Genomic DNA, 18309 nt, shown 5'->3' with positions numbered 1-18309 from the left:
GGGGTTCATTCGTTTTAGAAAATATAGAATTTTTTTTGAACAAATAGAAATATATGATTTGGATTTCTAAGAAATAATTATATAATACGCACGCTATCATATCTGTGATCTTTGTATTTCTAACAGAAATACATTGTGCAAGTGCAGGTGACTAATAAATATATAGAGTTGATTTTCACCCATAGAAGATCATGTGGGTATATATATATATATATATATATATATATATATATATATGCACGAAATTAGGCAAAATTTGCTACGGGGCATCGAAAAAGCGTGTAATTAGCCGGTGGACAATTTTCTACAGGGCACCATAAAAATATGGTAATTAGCTGATAGACACTCCAGCTATTATTTTATTTATTTCTAAGTCAAATTTTTTAAAAATGATGAGATTGCCCTCGGTGACCAACCCGTTATGCCGACTGGGTCCGGTCGAATTAGACCTGGTCGGTCTAGGCGCCACACCACACTCGAACCCTAGCTTACAGGGCGAGTGAGCCGGTGGATGCGGCGGCGACCCAGCTGCGGCGAGGACAGCGGCGACCCAGCCACCGAGGGCAATCTCGTCATTTTTAAATTTTTTGACTTAGAAATAAATAAAATAATGGCAGGAGTGTCTACCAGCTAATTACCACATTTTTGTGGTGCCCTGCAGCAAATTCCTGATCTACAATGTTCACCGACTAATTACATATTTTTTCGATGCCCTGTAGCAAATTTTGGCTTTAAATTAACATTTGTCCATTTGCGACCATTTCCACGTGTCTCCATGAAATTTTGGAAGCAGGAATAACAAGATGGCTAAGTCAACCAACAAAGCGGCGAGCATGCATGTGGTGGTGATTGGTGAATTATATTTCATTTTCGGATGTTATCAAGGGAGTGCTCACAAGATATATTACTTAATTTCTCAGTTCTTAAATAGACGGTGTCCCAAATACGTACAATCCAGCATCAAAATCTTCTTATATAGCTAACATATTCAAAGCATAGTGCGAAAAAAAGATAGACTGGCAGTTGAACCAGAAAAAAAAGGAATAGGTGACCTTACCAGCTCAAAGATCGTCCCTGCAATTAAAGCAGTAAAAACCCAGTGAACCATGCAGCTCAAAGATCGTCCCTGCAATTAAAGCAGTAAAAACCCAGTGAACCATGCGGTTTTTTGGTGTACCAGTAAACAGTACATGGTGATTTTTCAGAATAAAACCACTTTTAAATCTGTGGTATGTCGATATGACATTACGAACTTATTATGTTAGTACACTTATATCTTTTGATGTTGTGACCATGTAATAATAGATATACTGATTTATTTATGCATATTAATTTGCCCCATTTTTTACCAATTTGTGATGACCTATATTAAAAATAATGCAAATCAAATACAATATTAATAAATAAAAAACTATTGGTTCTACCGGTGACCCAGGGTTCGACCAGTGAACCAACTGTTAGAGCTTATCAAACCCCGGTCTATCTTTTTTTTTACAATGATTCAAAGAAAATATTAATATTTCATTCGTGAAAATGAAACTAGCAAATATTTAGATTAGGAATACAACAACCGAGCGTATATTCTTTAGAATCATGTTGATGCATGTCCATATATGATGTAATAAACGGCAACATTTTTTTAAGATAACAAAAATCCACCTATCTTTACTTTAAAAAATGCTATAACCCATTATTACAATGTTACGGGAGAATACATAAGGGCTAAAATAAACGGTACACACAGTACAAACGAACACAGCAGAGAGATTGCTCATCAATGCATGCAACAGTCAAGCGTGCACGCACACGTGTGGTGACAACGTAGAAGAAAAGCATGCATGCTGCACGCACATGACAGTATATGGACTATATTGCTCGCCCTCTGCACATGCCCTTCCTTTATCGTTCCAAGAGAATAAGAGCCTGTTTGTTTTGAGTGAAGTTTCTTTCGCTTTAGTCTCTTTTAACCTCTAAAATACCAAATAAAAGGGACTAAAAGGGACTAAAACTATCTATATCCATAAGTCCCTAGGGGAGGTGCTAAAATAGACTAAAAGCCTATAGTATAGCTACTCTACTACTCTAGATCTATATCTATGTATGTGTTGTGTACTATTGAATAGGTCATTTAATGAAATTTTTGTCTCCTTTAGTCTCTACAAACAAATAGGGTAGAAGTAAAAGGAATTTATATTTTAGTCCTAAAAAGTCATAGGATTTATTGAAACAAACAGCACATAAGATATACATTAGCCGGTTGATTGCATGCAGTAGACTCAGCATCAGGCATGCAGATGCACATATGACCAGCGTACGAACGTGTGCACGTGAGAAGCCTGTCAAAAATATTGGAGTCGATACGTACTACGAAAAACACACATATCGTATGCATTAATTATTTATTTCATGATAGATATATATGCGTATGCAGAGGTGGAATTAATTATATAAGGTGAGTACTCCGGCCGTTTTATATTGTAAGATCTTTTAGGTTTGTCTAAATTTAACTATATATCAATATATATGTATCTAAATTTGTTAGCATGGTTATAAATTAATTTAGGCAATGCTAGAAAGTTTTATAGCGTGTAACGTAGGAAATAACTGTTTTGTTTGTCAAGTGTGTGTATATATACGGCGCGCGTACATGTACTTGGCTAGCTAGCTGCTTGTGTATATATGTCTGGCTTACAGCTTTTGTGTCAGTGAAGAACATGGGCAGATTAACGACTGGTTCAGGCGCAGGTGAAATGAAATTATAAAAATTAATGCATGCACCCCATTATATTTAGGCATAGTGTATACATATGATCGGTTAATTAAGTAGATACTAGTAGCAGCACAATCACAATACATACAAGTCAAGTCGGGGTATTTGAAAACTGTCAGTGGATGTTTATAGATTCTTGTCAAGTTGACACTCCGACCAAAAGAAATTAATTGCTTATGCTTATATTAATAAGCTAAATTTTAAAATTTAAAATCCGAAGTTAATTTTATGGTCTTTTCATCATAATTTATGTTTTAGCATATCAATAGGAATACGTGCGTAAAAATTTTACTTAAAAATTAATGTTTAATCGTTAATAAGCAGTTTCACTCGTACTTATAAATAGCAAAAGAACAAGGCCGAATATTTGAACTATGATTCGAGATCATGATCATCTCTAGATTAGGCAGTATGCACGTACAACAAAATATTATATTTTTTATGAAGTTACTAAGTACTGATTGGTCATATTTATGCACTCGTTTTGATTCAATTTCCTTGATCAGATAGTATGCTAATATATAACATGCAAGCTAGGTTATTGTCAGTGGCGGATCCAGAAAAAATATCAAGAGTGGCTAGACGAAAGAGCTTCTAGTCATTCCTTCTCTTCAGTATTACTAGAAATTTTCTTGCGGGGGTTAAGGGGGCTTCAATGGCACAGATCGAGTAGCCCCTAGCTCTGATGGTAGACCTGCTCCTAGTTATTGTACATTTAGGGGTTTTTATTGATGCTGTGTACATCACACACTGTTAGCTGTTGCAATAGAGACTACAGTACTGACTTGTACACTAGAGCACCATCAGTTTCTCGATCAATTCTAACAGCCAAGATCAATCATTAACGGTATTTTTTTAACTAGTAACATACTCGTGTATAGTAACGGGCCATATAACTAACGATAGACTGCACATGTACAACAAGAAAAGAAAAGAATTTTTTAATAAACCATTTAATTTTTCTTTCTAATTTTTGTGGAATCGATAAATTTTACGTGAGATGGGGCAGAAAAGAGGATATACAACTTTGTTTTAAATTTTTAAGTAGCAGAGATTTGACGTTGCGTCGGCCACTCTTGCCAACTTAGAGCAGGTACAATAGCATGTTATAAGCTGGTTGTAACATATTTTAATGAGATATGAGAGGAGAAAGAAGAGCAGTAGGCTACAAATCTTATAGCCAACTGCAGCATGGACTCCAAGACGCAGTGTGTATGACAGGTGAGACACAGTAGTATATGTTTTATAGGTAATTATTGTATGAATTGGCTAATAGATTGACTATAAATGAATTGGAGCTGGTAGTTGGCTATAGTATTGAACTTGCTCTTATGCACATTACCGATCGAACTAGAGAGGGGCTTAATTAAGTGGCAGTTAAAGGAGAGAGTAATTAACATAGTCAGTGTGAAACTGAACTGTAAAAAAAAAAAGAGGAGTTAACCTAGATGAGTTTGAACAGAACCCGGGCTGCACGTAGCAACTCAACACGCCATCTTTGACGGTCAAAGTTTTAAGGCGGAATGGGATCGATGGAGGGAGGCAAGGGGTGCAATTACCAAGATAAAAACACCATCTCCCCCCTATCTTATCTTAACCCCTCCTCCTCCTCTCCTTCCCCCATAAAGCTATACACACACTCACCGCCACTACTACTACTCTACCATCACAACAACAATGTACTACGCCAAGTTAATTAGTTAAATTTTAGAGAGAGAGAGAGAGAGATTTGATTACTAGTGTTTGTGTGTGTTGTTGTTAACAATTCGTCAGTCATGGAGGATCCTATGCGAGGTTTTTAGGGTTTCGCTCGCTTCTCCATGCTGCAGGCGTCTGTCTTAGAGAGAGAGAGAGAGAGGTAGCTTTTTTGTGTGGGCGGCCGGGCGGAAGACAAGGGTTCGTGTCCTCTTCTAGGGTGCAGGTGCAGGTAGCAGCAAGCACATCATCGATCCTCTACTTCGCCCGTATACATGACAATTTGACAGGAGGGGCTCTCTAGCTAGCTAGCTAGCTAGCCCTGTTTGTTTTCTGGTTTTCTGCTTGCTGTCCTTAATTTTCTTTGATTAGTTTCAAGCGAAACAGATTAGCCGTATATATTTTCCATATATATATATATATATACACATTAGCTGAGTAAGTACATATAGATTTCAATCTGGTCGATCAGCGCTGGCTGGCTTATTCGTATTGTTGTTAATGTGCATATATATGTGTTATATTCTCAGGTTAAATTATATTTCTAATATATCAGAACTTTTGCTCAAATGATTGGGCACATCCCATATTTTTTTTTCTCTTTATGAAATTTTCTCGGTTTTGTCATATTCAGTAATAAAAAGCACTCTGTATGGCTAAATAGATATTAAGTTTTGAAGTGGAAAGACGCAAAGGGTACTGGCTAAGCTTATAATTAATTGGAAGTGAGCTCGTCTTAGTACATTCGAGTGTAATATCTTCGTTCTAAAATATAATTATTTCTGGTTGTTTATTAGAGAATAAGGCCAGGTTAGAAGAAGAAGCTATAGTGCTCCTTAATGAATAAGAAATAGGTAGGAGTGAGAGAGTATGTGGTGGGATAATGAGAAGAATTTTGAATAATAAGAGATTGATGGGATAAGTAAAAAATGTTTAAATTTTTGTACTCAATTTAAAAACTAGAATTTTGAATAATAAGATATTGATGAGCTATTTTTGGAAACCCTTTGTAGTATCTGTGTGCTAATTAAAAACTAGAACTAACTTCATATACTCCCCTCTAAAAAAAACTAGGAGTATATACTACAATTGTTCTCTCTCTATATATGTTTCCAGAGCATACAAAATCCTTTGCAAATTTATCCAAAGAGCTATCTAGGGTGTGTCTGTGTCAGAGGGAGAAAGTAGAGGTGTGCCTATGTAAACAACCTTGCCAGGGATTCAGCCTCTGCAGGTGAACTGATGAGGGCATTTCCAACCCATAATACTAGATATGGTTTTTATAAACTTTCCATCATTAAGAAACTAGTATTAGATACTACTCTTCCAATGCAAACACCACTATTCCACACTTAAATTTAATGCTACTTATCTCACATGATATCTTGAATGTTGTGTACAAACCATGTCTCATGCAAGACATGATTTCATTCTCTTTCCTCATTTATTCACTTGCATATCATTTTTCATCCTATGTGACAACTTATTTAATGCTATAGATATCATCCTAGTCATTGAATTGGGAATGCCCTGAGTGGTTTTAGAGTTTGATGAGAGGTCCATGCCAGGCCTACATTTATTATCCAATATTCATATACTACCTCCGTCCCATAATAACTTTATTTTTAATTTTTTGATTTAATGTCTTGACTCTTCGTTTTATTTTAAAAAAGTTGTGATTAATATTTTTATTGTTACTGGGTGATAAAACATGAATAATACTTTATGCGTGACTAATTTTTTTTAAGTTTTTATACAATTTTTTTAAATAAGACGAATGATCAAACATTAGATACCGAAAACAAAAAATAAAGTTATTATGGGACGGAGGTAGTACTATCTATAGTTGATAATTCACCTATCTTACGGAGAACTTTGTTTTTGGCACCATATAGTTAAGTTAAACTTAAACCTCTGGAGGCATATACATGCATATGTCAACTGCATGCATTCATATATGGCCAAGGAAAACCCAACCGTGCAGTGCATGTGCATCACTTGCATATGAAAACAGAGATACAGGAACATCTGCTCATGAATTGAGATCCTGGACAAATAGAATGACTCCTAGATCCTGCTCTCATTTCTTTTTTCCAATCAGAGATTAGTATTATTTAATCTCTCTCCCTCTCTCTCTTGTTACCAACTTTTCAGTCAAAGGGCAGTGGCAAAAAGATATTTATACTTCTATTATCGAGCCAAAGACCATCACTTTACTTAAGCTACTGCATGCATTGTGTATAGTACAAGTATAGTGTACTATACTAGCTAGTACTGAGATCATGCAACTAGGTTACCATGTAGACATGCTTAAATATAATTTCAGAGGGAAAATGAGACAAAATGTGGTGGACTCTCCCCCCAGAAAGCAGAAGCAGAAAGTGGTTTCTGTTCAGTTAAACCATGCCAATGTTTTTGTATTGCAAATTCATTTTTCAAAAAAAGTGTACAAAAGCTAGACCTTCTCCTACACAAGGAGTACCATTAGCACAAGTACTACTAACTTAGCATCATTCATATCCATCTTATATAAATATCAACCAGTGACACTGTTGCTTAATGCTCCAGCCAAAACTCTCTTGACCTCTTCTTCCTTCTTCCTTAGCTTAGCTTAGCTTAGCTTCCACTAACCTTGAGCTGGCTCACCACACACACAACAATGGCGACTTGATCTAACAGAGCTTGATTAATCAGCTGGTAGCAATATAATCATATACGTGTAAGCATCGGCTAATCGCATTGGTTCTCATCTTGTTCAGTGGATCGATCAGCCATGGCCACTGTGAACAACTGGCTGGCCTTCTCCCTCTCCCCTCAGGAGCTCCCGCCGTCTCAGGCGAACTCCGCCCTCATCTCCGCCGCCACCACCGGCGACGCCTCCGCCGCCGCCGACGTCTGCTTCAACATCCCCCAAGGTTCGGTTCGCATCGATCGGTGTATGCATGCGTGGGTTGATGCATTCATGAGGATGTTAATGACGGATTGGGATTTGAGAAAATGGATGATGAGATTAATTTCTGTGATTTGCTGTGCGCAGATTGGAGCACGAGGGGATCGGAGCTGTCGGCGCTCGTCGCCGAGCCGAAGCTGGAGGACTTCCTCGGCGGCATCTCCTTCTCGGAGCAGCACCACGGCAAGGGCGGCGTGATCCCGAGCAGCGCCGCCGCCTGCTACGCGAACTCCGGCAGCAGCGTCGGGTACCTCTACCCTAGCTCCTCCTCCCTCCAGTTCGCGGACTCCGTCATGGTGGCCTCCTCGGCCGTCGTCCACGACGGCGTCAGCGGCGGTATGGTGACCGCCACCAGCAACGGCGGCTCTGGAGGTGGCGCCGCCGCCACCGCCGCCGCCAGTAGCAACGGCGGCATCGGGCTGTCCATGATCAAGAACTGGCTCCGGAGCCAGCCGGCCCCGGCGCCGCAACCGCAGAGGGTGGAGACGGCCGTGGCCCACGGCGGCGCGCATGCTTCGCATTCGCAGGCGCTCTCGCTGTCCATGGCGGGAGCGGGACACGCGCAGGGCGGCGCTGGTGGGATGGCGCTCCTCACCGGCGGCGCCGGAGAGCGAGTCCGGGTGCCCGCCGCGGAAAGCCTATCCACGTCGGCGCACGGAGCGATGGCTGGTGCTCGCAAGGAGAGCAACGAGGAAGGTAGCGGCAGCGCCGGCGCCGTGGTCGCCGTCGGCTCGGAGCAGTCCGGCGGCAGCGGCGGCGCCGTAGTGGACGCTGGCGCGGCGGCGGCGGCGAGGAAGTCGGTCGACACGTTCGGGCAGCGGACGTCGATCTACCGCGGCGTGACCAGGTAGGTTACAACTAGCTAGCTCAGCTCAAATCATCACTTTTCATCAGTTCATCAGTGCAACATTTTCTCAAATCATCACTTCATCAGTGCAATATATATGTTCTCTGATGATTTGACTATGCATCTACTGATTAGCTATAGGGTGATAGATTAGATTGATCATTGATTAGATTTGTAGGATATTGTCATTATGTCATTATTGTGTGGGACATGATTGTGGTAATAATTAACTAAATTAATCTTTTTTTGTTTTGGTTACTTTGATTTGATTATAGGCATAGATGGACAGGGAGGTATGAGGCTCATCTGTGGGACAACAGCTGCAGAAGAGAAGGGCAAACTCGCAAGGGTCGGCAAGGTACTATATACTATATATTATCATTTTAAATCTGTCAGTAATTAATTTTACCCAGATCGATTATTGATAATGTTCATGTTTCTTTCCCAATGATCATTTTGGATTTGAATGATCTTCCTCTGTTGGATTGAACCGGCATTTGAATCTACAGTCTATCTAGGTGAGTGAGATTCTGATTGACCTAAAAAGATCTGTTTTGATACATATATACATATTAGGTAGATTGAATTAGTTGCTGTTCTTACTGCTTTGGAGACTAATTAACTGATCTTGTAATGTTCATAGGTGGTTATGACAAGGAAGAAAAGGCTGCTAGAGCTTATGATTTGGCTGCTCTCAAATACTGGGGCCCGACGACGACGACAAATTTTCCGGTGTGTTTATATATAGTTGGATTCAGATTGTGTTAATTAGCATTTATCACTCTCTTTTATTTGATACTGATTAGAGTGATTTCATCTTTATTTGTTACTGAAACTGTACTTAAAGGCAACGGTTTCTGCATCTTTCAGGTAAATAACTACGAAAAGGAGCTGGAGGAGATGAAGCACATGACAAGGCAAGAATTTGTAGCCTCTTTGAGAAGGTCAGTCTCCATATATGTAATCAAGATTGATCTACTAAACTATTTTCTTTTAGATGTTTAGCAATCAATCGATCACATATTGAAGTTATCCTGATGGTTACTGATAATGGGATTTCTCCTTGTGTGTGCAGGAAGAGCAGTGGCTTCTCCAGAGGTGCTTCCATTTACCGTGGAGTAACTAGGTAAATAACCATACATAAATGTACAGTTCATCTTTGTGATATATTTTTACGAAAAAAATGAAGATATGATGTGTCTTGAAATCATTCTCATGGTGATCCATTAGTCTGATCTTGTGTACTTAAATATATATAGGCATCACCAGCATGGGAGATGGCAAGCAAGGATAGGCAGAGTTGCAGGGAACAAGGACCTCTACTTGGGCACCTTCAGTAAGTACAAATATTCATAATTATACACTGTGAAACCATATAAAGTCATATTAATATAAGCATGCATCTCACATATTGAGTATAGATAATAGCATTTTTTTTCTTCACACAATGCATGTATATATTCCTTCAGGGAACACAAGTAGTAAGAAAGAGCTGAGGACCCTTAGCTTCAAAACTAGCTACAATTAGTATTAATTAAACCCCAAAAAATATGATCAGCAAGTCATCATGTCAAGTTGCATTACAGTAATGTACTTTGTGCATGCGTGCTCCTCATGTGGCTAGCTTTTCAAACCTTCCATGTCTGGTGCTACCTGTCCCCATTCACCAGTGCACCTGGTCAAGATACTCATGAGGAGACAATATGCATTTGCAGTAACTAATATTACTAATTACTCACTTAAGTTTAATAATTCTTGTTGTTTTGGACAATGTCACTGTCTTCTAAATATATTTTTAACTGTGATTTTCTATTAAAATATATATAATAAATAAATATTTACTTCTATTAAAAAAATACTTTTTACAGATCATCTATATGCGTTGTCCTATTGTTTACAAATTAGATGGTTTAAAAGTTACTAATATTTAAAGTTTTAAAAGTTCGACCACACCGTGTGTTCAAAACAAGAATTAATTATAGAATTAGTGAGAGTACATTGCAACTTAAACTAGTCATCAAACTAATTAAGCTAGCTAAATCTTGCATGAATGCACGCATGGTTGGATGGAGTAGTGATGCATGTTGCTTAGGATACGTGTGTGTGATTGGTGGTGCAGGCACGCAGGAGGAGGCGGCGGAGGCGTACGACATCGCGGCGATCAAGTTCCGGGGGCTCAACGCCGTCACCAACTTCGACATGAGCCGCTACGACGTCAAGAGCATCCTCGACAGCAGCGCCCTCCCCGTCGGCAGCGCCGCCAAGCGCCTCAAGGACGCCGAGGCCGCCTCCGCCGCCGCCGTCGTCGGCTACGACATCGGCCGCATCGCCTCCCAGCTCGGCGACGGCGCGTACTACCACCACCACCCGGCGGCCTGGCCGACCATCGCGTTCCAGCCGCCGATGGGCGCCGCCGCCGCAGGGGGGCTGTACCACCCGTACGCCGCGCAGCCGCTGCGCGGCGGGTGGTGCAAGCCGGAGCAGGACCACGCGGTGATCGCGGCGGCCCACAGCCTGCAGGAGCTCCACCAGCTCAACCTCGGCGCCGGCGCCGGCGCGCACGACTTCTTCTCGGCGGCCGCGGCGGCGCAGGCGATGCAGCACGCCGGCGGCGGACACGGTCTCGGCAGCATCGACAACGCCTCACTCGAGCACAGCACCGGCTCCAACTCCGTCGTGTACAACGGGGACGCCGGCGGCTACATGATGCCGATGAGCGCCGCGTCGGCCGCCGCCACGGTGGTGGTGAGCCACGATCAGCACGCTGCGCAGGGCGGCCACGGCGACGGCGGAAAGCATGTGCAGATGGGGTACGACAACTACCTCGTCGGTGCAGACGCCTACGGCGGCGCCGGGAGGATGCCTTCTTGGACGACGACGCCGGCCTCCGCGCCGGCCGCCACGAGCAGCAGCGACATGACCGGAGTCTGCCATGGTGGCGCACAGCTCTTCAGTGTCTGGAACGACACATAAAACTAGGTTAGCTTAGCCAGCTTAAATCATAGCCTGGTAAAACACTGACATAATTAAGCCATACTTAGGGTTCATGAGATGACCATTAAGCAGGTTGTTATCATCAATTATATGCTTTCCTAATCAGTAGCTCAAAAGGAGGGGATTTCTTCTGAAGGATGGTGATGGCTTGTGAACTTGAACATGGTGTTCTTGCCATGATTCTTCACAAGCTGCCATTTTGGGGTTCAGTTTCAGAAGGATCCTGATTATTAACCAGCCATATATATAGGTGGGTAGAAATGGAGGTAGCCTGCTTGTAAATTGGGGCAATGGTAGCTAGAGACTAGAGTGGATGCAATGACCATGCTTCATGTCATGAAACTAGTTGTCATCCTCTGATCAAATTAAGCAGGGACATTAATTAAGCAAAGTTTAACAATGTTTCAGTACCATTCTTCCTCCTTTATGCTGTGGTCATAATGTGTACTATGAGAGAGTTCTTCATGATCTTTATCTATGCTCATAGTATGTATATGGGTTGAATCCTCTTAAGTGCAACATAGGCACAAAAATGAGGCCATGTCATGAAGTGGGCTGAAATCCTACTGTCTCTCAGATAATGGTTCAGCTGGCAGCCACCAACTGCCAATTATTCCCTAGTTTTCCTCATCAAATCAGCTTTCCTACCTCCAAAAGCAATCATGTAATGGTTCAGCTGGAATTCACTCCTGTGCCACATCAAAGGAAGGAGACAAATTCAAAAGGCATACTAACAAACAAAGATTGTTGGTTAAACCTGCTCACTTGTCTTGTGGAGCAGTACAGATAGGGTACAATGGCAGCCTGCAAAAGCTTTTTGACCAAAGGGCACCTTTTGCACTCATGTTTGTTAGTTGCTATGTTGTGGTCAGTAAGTTATATTTGAGCAGTTGAAACCTTGTCTATGAAAGTGAGGAAGTTCACATTCACACAGAGATTGATGCCACTCACCCTGCTCACTTGACAAGATAAAATGAGGGACAGTTAATCTTCTCTGACTTTCCCAGCTGGATTGGGTGAATTTGCAGCTGTGAATATGGACAATGGCATTGAACTGGTTGGCTTAGGAAAAACAATGAATGATGAAATAGACTGATACCAAACCTTCAAAGGTTGTTTGCACATATGCGCATCAGGCCCTGGATCTGAAGCACCACAGACACACTGAGTAGTAAGGTTTCACAATTGAGTAACAGAAGTCAACTTACCAGATGCTACGGTGGATGTTTTCCAGAATAACTCCGGTTTAATTGCACTGCTGTGAACTTCAGCAATTGGAAATAGGCGCCTGATGAATTGACATCTCAACAAACCTTCCATATCTGTTACCATTGCAGATTTACAGTTCTGTCATTGAAGGGAGTGGCTACGAAATCTTGACTATTCCGTCTGACAAGGTGGTCTGACACAGCATATTTCTTGCAATTGGCCACCATTGGAAATGAGCTAACTTCAGCAAATAAGGCTGTAGCTTTCACCACCCTGATCTACCCTGGTCAGAGCCTATAATGACAGTTCTTAAAAATTATGGACAACTCAGACCTCATAATTGTTTCTACCTGAACAGAAAGTAGTAAAACAAATGTAAGAAAATGTTCATCATGTTTTGAAAGGGCACAAACCAATTCCCACTATACCACAAAAAAATGTGTACAAAAAACTTCGGGAATTAACTATGCCAAAAAAAAGCAACTAACTGAAAATATGTGCATCATGGATAAAATTTGCAACTGCAATTCATGTCAATTTGCCACACCACAGTAACAGCTTGAAATACACTAGCAAGAGAGTTTAATGTTAGTTTTCCATCCTTCTTGACAACATTGATCATCAGCGCGTAATATAAACCTTTAAATGTTTATTCTTTTTGCCAGGAAAACCCAGATTGGGTTTGCCAATTTTATTAAGATAGGGGGTGGGGGGGGGGGGGGGAGTACAGGGAGATTTTACAAGATCAGCAGAGGTTGCTGAACCCGAGGCTAGCAGAAAACATAATTAAATGTTTATTCCACCTAGAGTATGGATTCTATATCTGTTACACGTCTAACTAAAGATATATTCACAGAATTCTGAATTAGTGATTGCTCCAAAATTTACAGTGGTTATTCTATGAAATAACATAGCAGCAGATTTGTGCATGTCATCATGTCATGTAAAGTATTACTCCAACTATAAAAGGTTATCAAAAATCACAAAAGGAAATATCATATTATCCTAGCTGGACTCAAGCAGGGGATTAAGTACAAACACAAATATTCAAATGGTCACACTGTTCTCTTACAACCCCTACCTGCTCTCTCAAACCTTGGCATCTTGAACACTATATATATCCCTCCATACCAGAGCCATAACCATTCAGTCCTCTTCTCCTGTCCTCACACTTGAGAAAACACTGGCATTTTTCAAACAATGAAAACAAGCATGAGAGGACAGCCAAAGGGTATCCCATGGCTGGTCTTGGCCATGCTTATTGCGACTTCCGCAATGCTCAGGGCGGGAGCTACCAGCTTGTCACCACCTTCTGTTTCCCTAACACCAATGTATGCTCCTCCTATTATTAAGGTGATAGGGAAGGTGTATTGCTATAGATGCTTCAATGAGGCACATCCAGAAGAATCACATGGGAAGGTGCACCTGAAAGGTGAAAACTTGTTACTACCCCAGTTCTCATGTTCTAGCATGCTTATGCTTTTAGACTGGAAATCTGTTGACATTGATGCTTTCTTGTAATTGTTAACATACAAGGAGCTCTTTGAGCTTTGTTTTTCTTTTTCATTATTATCTGCTCAAACTTACAAGGAATTGTGAATGGATGTGAAGAAAAAGGTACAGTTTTATCTTGCTCACCGTATGAGGTATTGTGTTTTTAGAAACCCTATAAATACTCAGAGTCAATGAACCAAGCTGTTAGTCCGTTGACCACACATGGGCAAAATAAGTAGATAAAGGATGTGAGCGTTTTGGGGTGTGCATCTAACCTGTGCACCATGTTACTGTAAAAAACTGCACTGAGAACAAATTATAGCAAAGCACAGTAAAGATAACAGACTAAATTACAAGGCTGGTAGAACTTGAAAACTCCTCATGGTTTCGGTGAATGCCCTTCTGTGTCTCATTTTCATTTCGTGCTTTCCATCATGGCATGTGCAGGAGCTATGGTCAAGGTTACATGTCAGGCTAACGACCAGGCACTGGTGGGATTTGGTTACACCGAAAGCAATGGCAAGTACAGCGTAAGCATCAAGGGTTTGCCACTCAGCACCACCTACGGGGCTGACTCATGTAAGGTTGAGCTGCATTCAGCACCAGGAGGATCTGATTGCAATGTGCCAATTGAGCTAAACTTGTCTGGGCTTAGTGTTTATTCGAAGTCCAATGAGGAAGTGGTTCTCCAAGCCAACCAACCAATGGCATTTGCATCACAGAAGACATTTGCGTTTTGTTCGAAACCCCACATTCAACCACCAATGCTTCCCTATAATTTGCCGCCGACCCCTTACCAGTATCCTTCACCTCCATTCAACTACAAGTTCCCTCCATTGCCAAATCAGTTCTCACCACCTCCTTTTAACAAGTTTCCACCTCCATCTTACCAGTATCCATCACCTCCACAGAGCGTCTACCACTCACCACCACCTTATCAGTACACACCTCCAAACAGCTATCAAGCTCCACCAACATCCTACAATTACCCACCACCCTCATATGGATACAAGTCTCCAATCCCACCAACCAACAAGTATTTACCACCTCCATACTACTTCAACTCCCCACCGCCACAACACCAGTATTCACCACCTGCAAACAGCTATGTGTCACCACCACTGCCACACCAATACCCGCCACCTCCATACAAGTCACCACTTGTACCACCCCCTTACTACTACAACCCTCCGCCAGCAAACCATTATTCACCACCTCCATACAACTATGGATCTTCACCACCAACCAACCAATACTCTCCACCATTACTTCCAAACACGCCCAAATTTTTACCTCCTAAAGTTCCTCATCAGATCTCTCCACCGGTACCTGCAACATCTGGGCAGCCTATGTTCCACTATAGCCCTCCACCACCTCAGCATGCCGGCATGTCATCGACAGCACCATCTATGAACTCTTATCAATCCCCACCACCAGTAAATCAGCTATCATAAGCATCAACAGCGAGGCTCCTGAAGTGTAAGTTTTCTTTCTGATTTATATGGCATAATGCACATTTTTCAGGAGTCAAATGAATTTCAAGACTTTTGGTTTCAGTTTCAAGATACCTCTTATAAACTCAATACATGTAACGAAATTTTCTACATGAATGTGAGGCAATTGTATTCACAAATTTTCTATATGGTTACTCTATCTCCTTTCAGGATCAGGTGTCTGCAGAATAGACGGGAGAGTCGAAGTCTACCTCGAGAAGAAGCGGTGCGCTAGCTGGAGTTTTCAGCTTAAATCTCGGTATCTAGGATTGTCTATCACAGTATCTAGAATTCTTATATCTCATTGCCTAGAGCTATTTCAGCAGTGTAATGTCCAGTGAGCTTTGTCAGTTTATCTGGCTCTCAACTGAATCAAATGTATGGTATTGGTTCATCCCATATAAAGCATTTTCATATGAGCACTCGTTTCCTAACAAAATTAAACATATGAGAGGAATGCTGTGGTTGGTTGAGTACTACACTAGTCCCAATTTTGTTCCACATTATGTGTGCCATACATAAATCCAAAATGAACAAGTCCACCACGAACAAACCAAAAAAAATCTATTCAGTGATTGGAAATGAGCATAAAAAACAGTGCACGCACCAGTCACTAGTTATCACTTCAAAATATATTAACACATCGCTAAATCAGAGCTTCAGGATTTCAGTAGGATCCAGTGCAGGCACACGCAAATCGAACCACGTTCTACAGTGGGTGGCGCAATATATTCAGGCAAAGCTCATGGGCATGGCTGAAAAAAAGGAGTAAAAAAAAAACATTCCTAGACGACACATCTCCCCCCCGGATCTCGGGGTATCTAAACTAGAAGGAAAACCTACATCGCCGATTCCTAGGAGATTCTCCCAATGCAGCAGCCGCGGAGCTAGTAACTTTAAGCAGCGGACTCCGGGGACTCACCGGAGAAGAAGACAACGAACGACGAGGAAGAGGAAACCGGTGGCCAGGGGCCCAGCATTCTCCCGGCCGCCGGCGGCGGCGGTCGGGAGCGGGCGTCGCGCCGCCGCAGAAGATCAGAGCGGGTTTCTTTTTTGGGGTGGGCCTGAGCCTTTTATATGGGCCTTCTCTTTAGGCCTAATGGGCTTGGTGGGCCGCGACGTCTCTTTCGGCAGTTAGCTTTCTCCATCGCACAGCTCGACTGTAGCGCATCACGATTCATTGCATGGCATCACTCGTTGTCGTCCCATGACATCTGCCATCTGCACCATGTGCCATTAGACGGCCAGCGTGAATGTATGTTTTACGGAGGGAGGTATTATGTATATTAAATAAAATATTATATTAGTAAAATTATTGACTTGGCATGATCATTAAATGAGTGAGTTTTATAAGATGAGAGACTCATCTGGCTCGGTTAGTTAGTTTACAGTCTTGTTAACTATGCCATAAAACTATGCATTGGGACTGGTCTTATGCCACCCATAATCTTGAAAACAATCGACGCAAATAAATTAACATGAAACTTACGGTAACTAACTACTTATGCTAGTTCTTTTATTGGACGGAAGTGGTAGACATATGTTCAACTACCCCTTTTATTTAAAAGTAAGAAATACTATCAAACGGTATATACCCCTTAGAATGGCGTAGGACCGATATCTGGGTATTAGACCTGAAACACATGTGTACCATACCTATTGTTATACAATGTCCTAAAATATAAGAGATTTTGGTTATAAGGATACCCTAACTAATGTATTATAGGATGGAGTTACTGTATCCTTCTAACAGTACATCATTTCATAGTCTCTCTTATAAAAATTTGTGTAAAAAAATAATACATGCTTAATTACATTTAATAATAAACTATATCATAACAAAATAAATGATAATTATTTTTTAAAAATAAAACGAAGGGTGAGCCGTAGTCTAGAAACTAACGGTGCTATCTATTTAAAACCGGAGGAAATACCATTTAACTGTTTCATATTTTTTTAATAGTGGATTATATTAAACTCAGCCTATACACCTTATGAAGGTGTACACAGCCTATTAGTCACAAACAAGAGTACATAAGACTCTCCTAATACATGAGTAAACTACTTCATATAAAAGGCTATATCCTACGTATAACGGTAGTCGATAATCTTTATTTATAACACGAGCATGTTTTCTACAGTAATTCTACAAAAATGGTGGTCGGTGTGCTCGAAACTTCTCAACTATTTATTTGCACTGATCTAGAGGCTCAAGGTTCTCTCCCATCATTTTCTAAAAAGCGAGCAACTAGACAAAAGGCGGCAACAAGAAGAAGGAAAATGGCAAAAATGGGCAGGCAAATAATTTTTTTTTGGGTCTAAGCCGATCATGAGCTTGAGGCTGGCATTGCAGGAGGGCCAGAAAAGCACCTTCTCCCTGATCAACTCTGAGATGCCAACAGAATATGAGTGACATATTCCCTTCTGCTGCCATTGGAGGCCTGAGGCTAAGCCACATCCACCATTCCACCCCCTGCCGCCATACACATACAACCTACTCCTATCTCCTCATCTTTTGTTCTCTTTCTCCAATCTCCTCTCCATTATCTGTTATCCATACACTTCTTAATCAGCATCAAAGCCTATCTGCCCCCCTATACTGTGTATAATCCAGTATTACAGCCACAATTCCAATTACTGTAATCAACGTAAACTATTACTGTAATAGTGGCATTGCTGTAGAGCTAAGCATCCTGTGTTAGCTTCAACTAACAGTGATATTAATACTGTGGAATTTGGTCATACATGTGGTTGATGTGCAGCTTGAGTTGTGTGCTGCTATGCTATACTACTACTACTACACCTGTATGATCAGTTTGGTCAGGTGTAGTGCAGCTATCTGGTTTTTTAAAACAGG

The 18309-nt window shown here is 41.3% G+C and overlaps 2 protein-coding genes and 1 long non-coding RNA gene across 3 annotated transcripts; 2 read left to right on the top strand and 1 right to left on the bottom strand.

The window, feature by feature from the left end:
* The first annotated feature begins 7238 nt into the window (after positions 1–7238).
* Positions 7239–11658, top strand: LOC102719450 (AP2-like ethylene-responsive transcription factor BBM2). The gene is made up of 10 exons (XM_040528782.1): positions 7239–7380; positions 7503–7894; positions 7943–8262; positions 8538–8620; positions 8772–8780; positions 8906–8994; positions 9133–9206; positions 9338–9388; positions 9522–9598; positions 10382–11658. Exons 1-10 carry the CDS (start codon positions 7239–7241, stop codon positions 11233–11235), a joined length of 2091 nt encoding a protein of 696 aa, XP_040384716.1. The 3' UTR covers positions 11236–11658.
* A 1884-nt stretch (positions 11659–13542) lies between these two features.
* Positions 13543–16485, bottom strand: LOC121055741. Its single transcript, XR_005812740.1, has 2 exons — positions 16375–16485; positions 13543–13890 (listed from the first exon to the last, which is right to left on the bottom strand). It is a non-coding gene; the product is annotated as an uncharacterized LOC121055741 (long non-coding RNA).
* LOC102712037 (extensin-3-like) lies at positions 13656–15907 on the top strand. Its single transcript, XM_006645116.3, has 3 exons — positions 13656–13897; positions 14407–15438; positions 15624–15907. Exons 1-2 carry the CDS (start codon positions 13666–13668, stop codon positions 15411–15413), a joined length of 1239 nt encoding a protein of 412 aa, XP_006645179.1. The 5' UTR covers positions 13656–13665; the 3' UTR covers positions 15414–15438; positions 15624–15907.
* Positions 16486–18309: the final 1824 nt, after the last annotated feature.

The sequence above is a fragment of the Oryza brachyantha genome, chromosome 1 (assembly GCF_000231095.2).
Source record: "Oryza brachyantha chromosome 1, ObraRS2, whole genome shotgun sequence".
In the NCBI taxonomy this organism is placed as follows: domain Eukaryota; kingdom Viridiplantae; phylum Streptophyta; class Magnoliopsida; order Poales; family Poaceae; genus Oryza; species Oryza brachyantha.
The sequence above is the reverse complement of the archived record's forward strand: the minus strand, read 5'-3'. Positions and strand labels throughout refer to the sequence as shown.

Coding starts and splice junctions, on each gene's coding strand:
- LOC102719450 (XM_040528782.1), top strand. CDS start 7,239: ATGGCCACTGTGAACAACTGGCTGGCCTTCTCCCTCTCCCCTCAGGAG. Junction 8,263..8,537: donor ATCTACCGCGGCGTGACCAG/GTAGGTTACAAC, acceptor ATTTGATTATAG/GCATAGATGGACAGGGAGGT. Junction 8,995..9,132: donor CGACGACGACAAATTTTCCG/GTGTGTTTATAT, acceptor TGCATCTTTCAG/GTAAATAACTACGAAAAGGA.
- LOC102712037 (XM_006645116.3), top strand. CDS start 13,666: ATGAAAACAAGCATGAGAGGACAGCCAAAGGGTATCCCATGGCTGGTC. Junction 13,898..14,406: donor TGGGAAGGTGCACCTGAAAG/GTGAAAACTTGT, acceptor TGGCATGTGCAG/GAGCTATGGTCAAGGTTACA.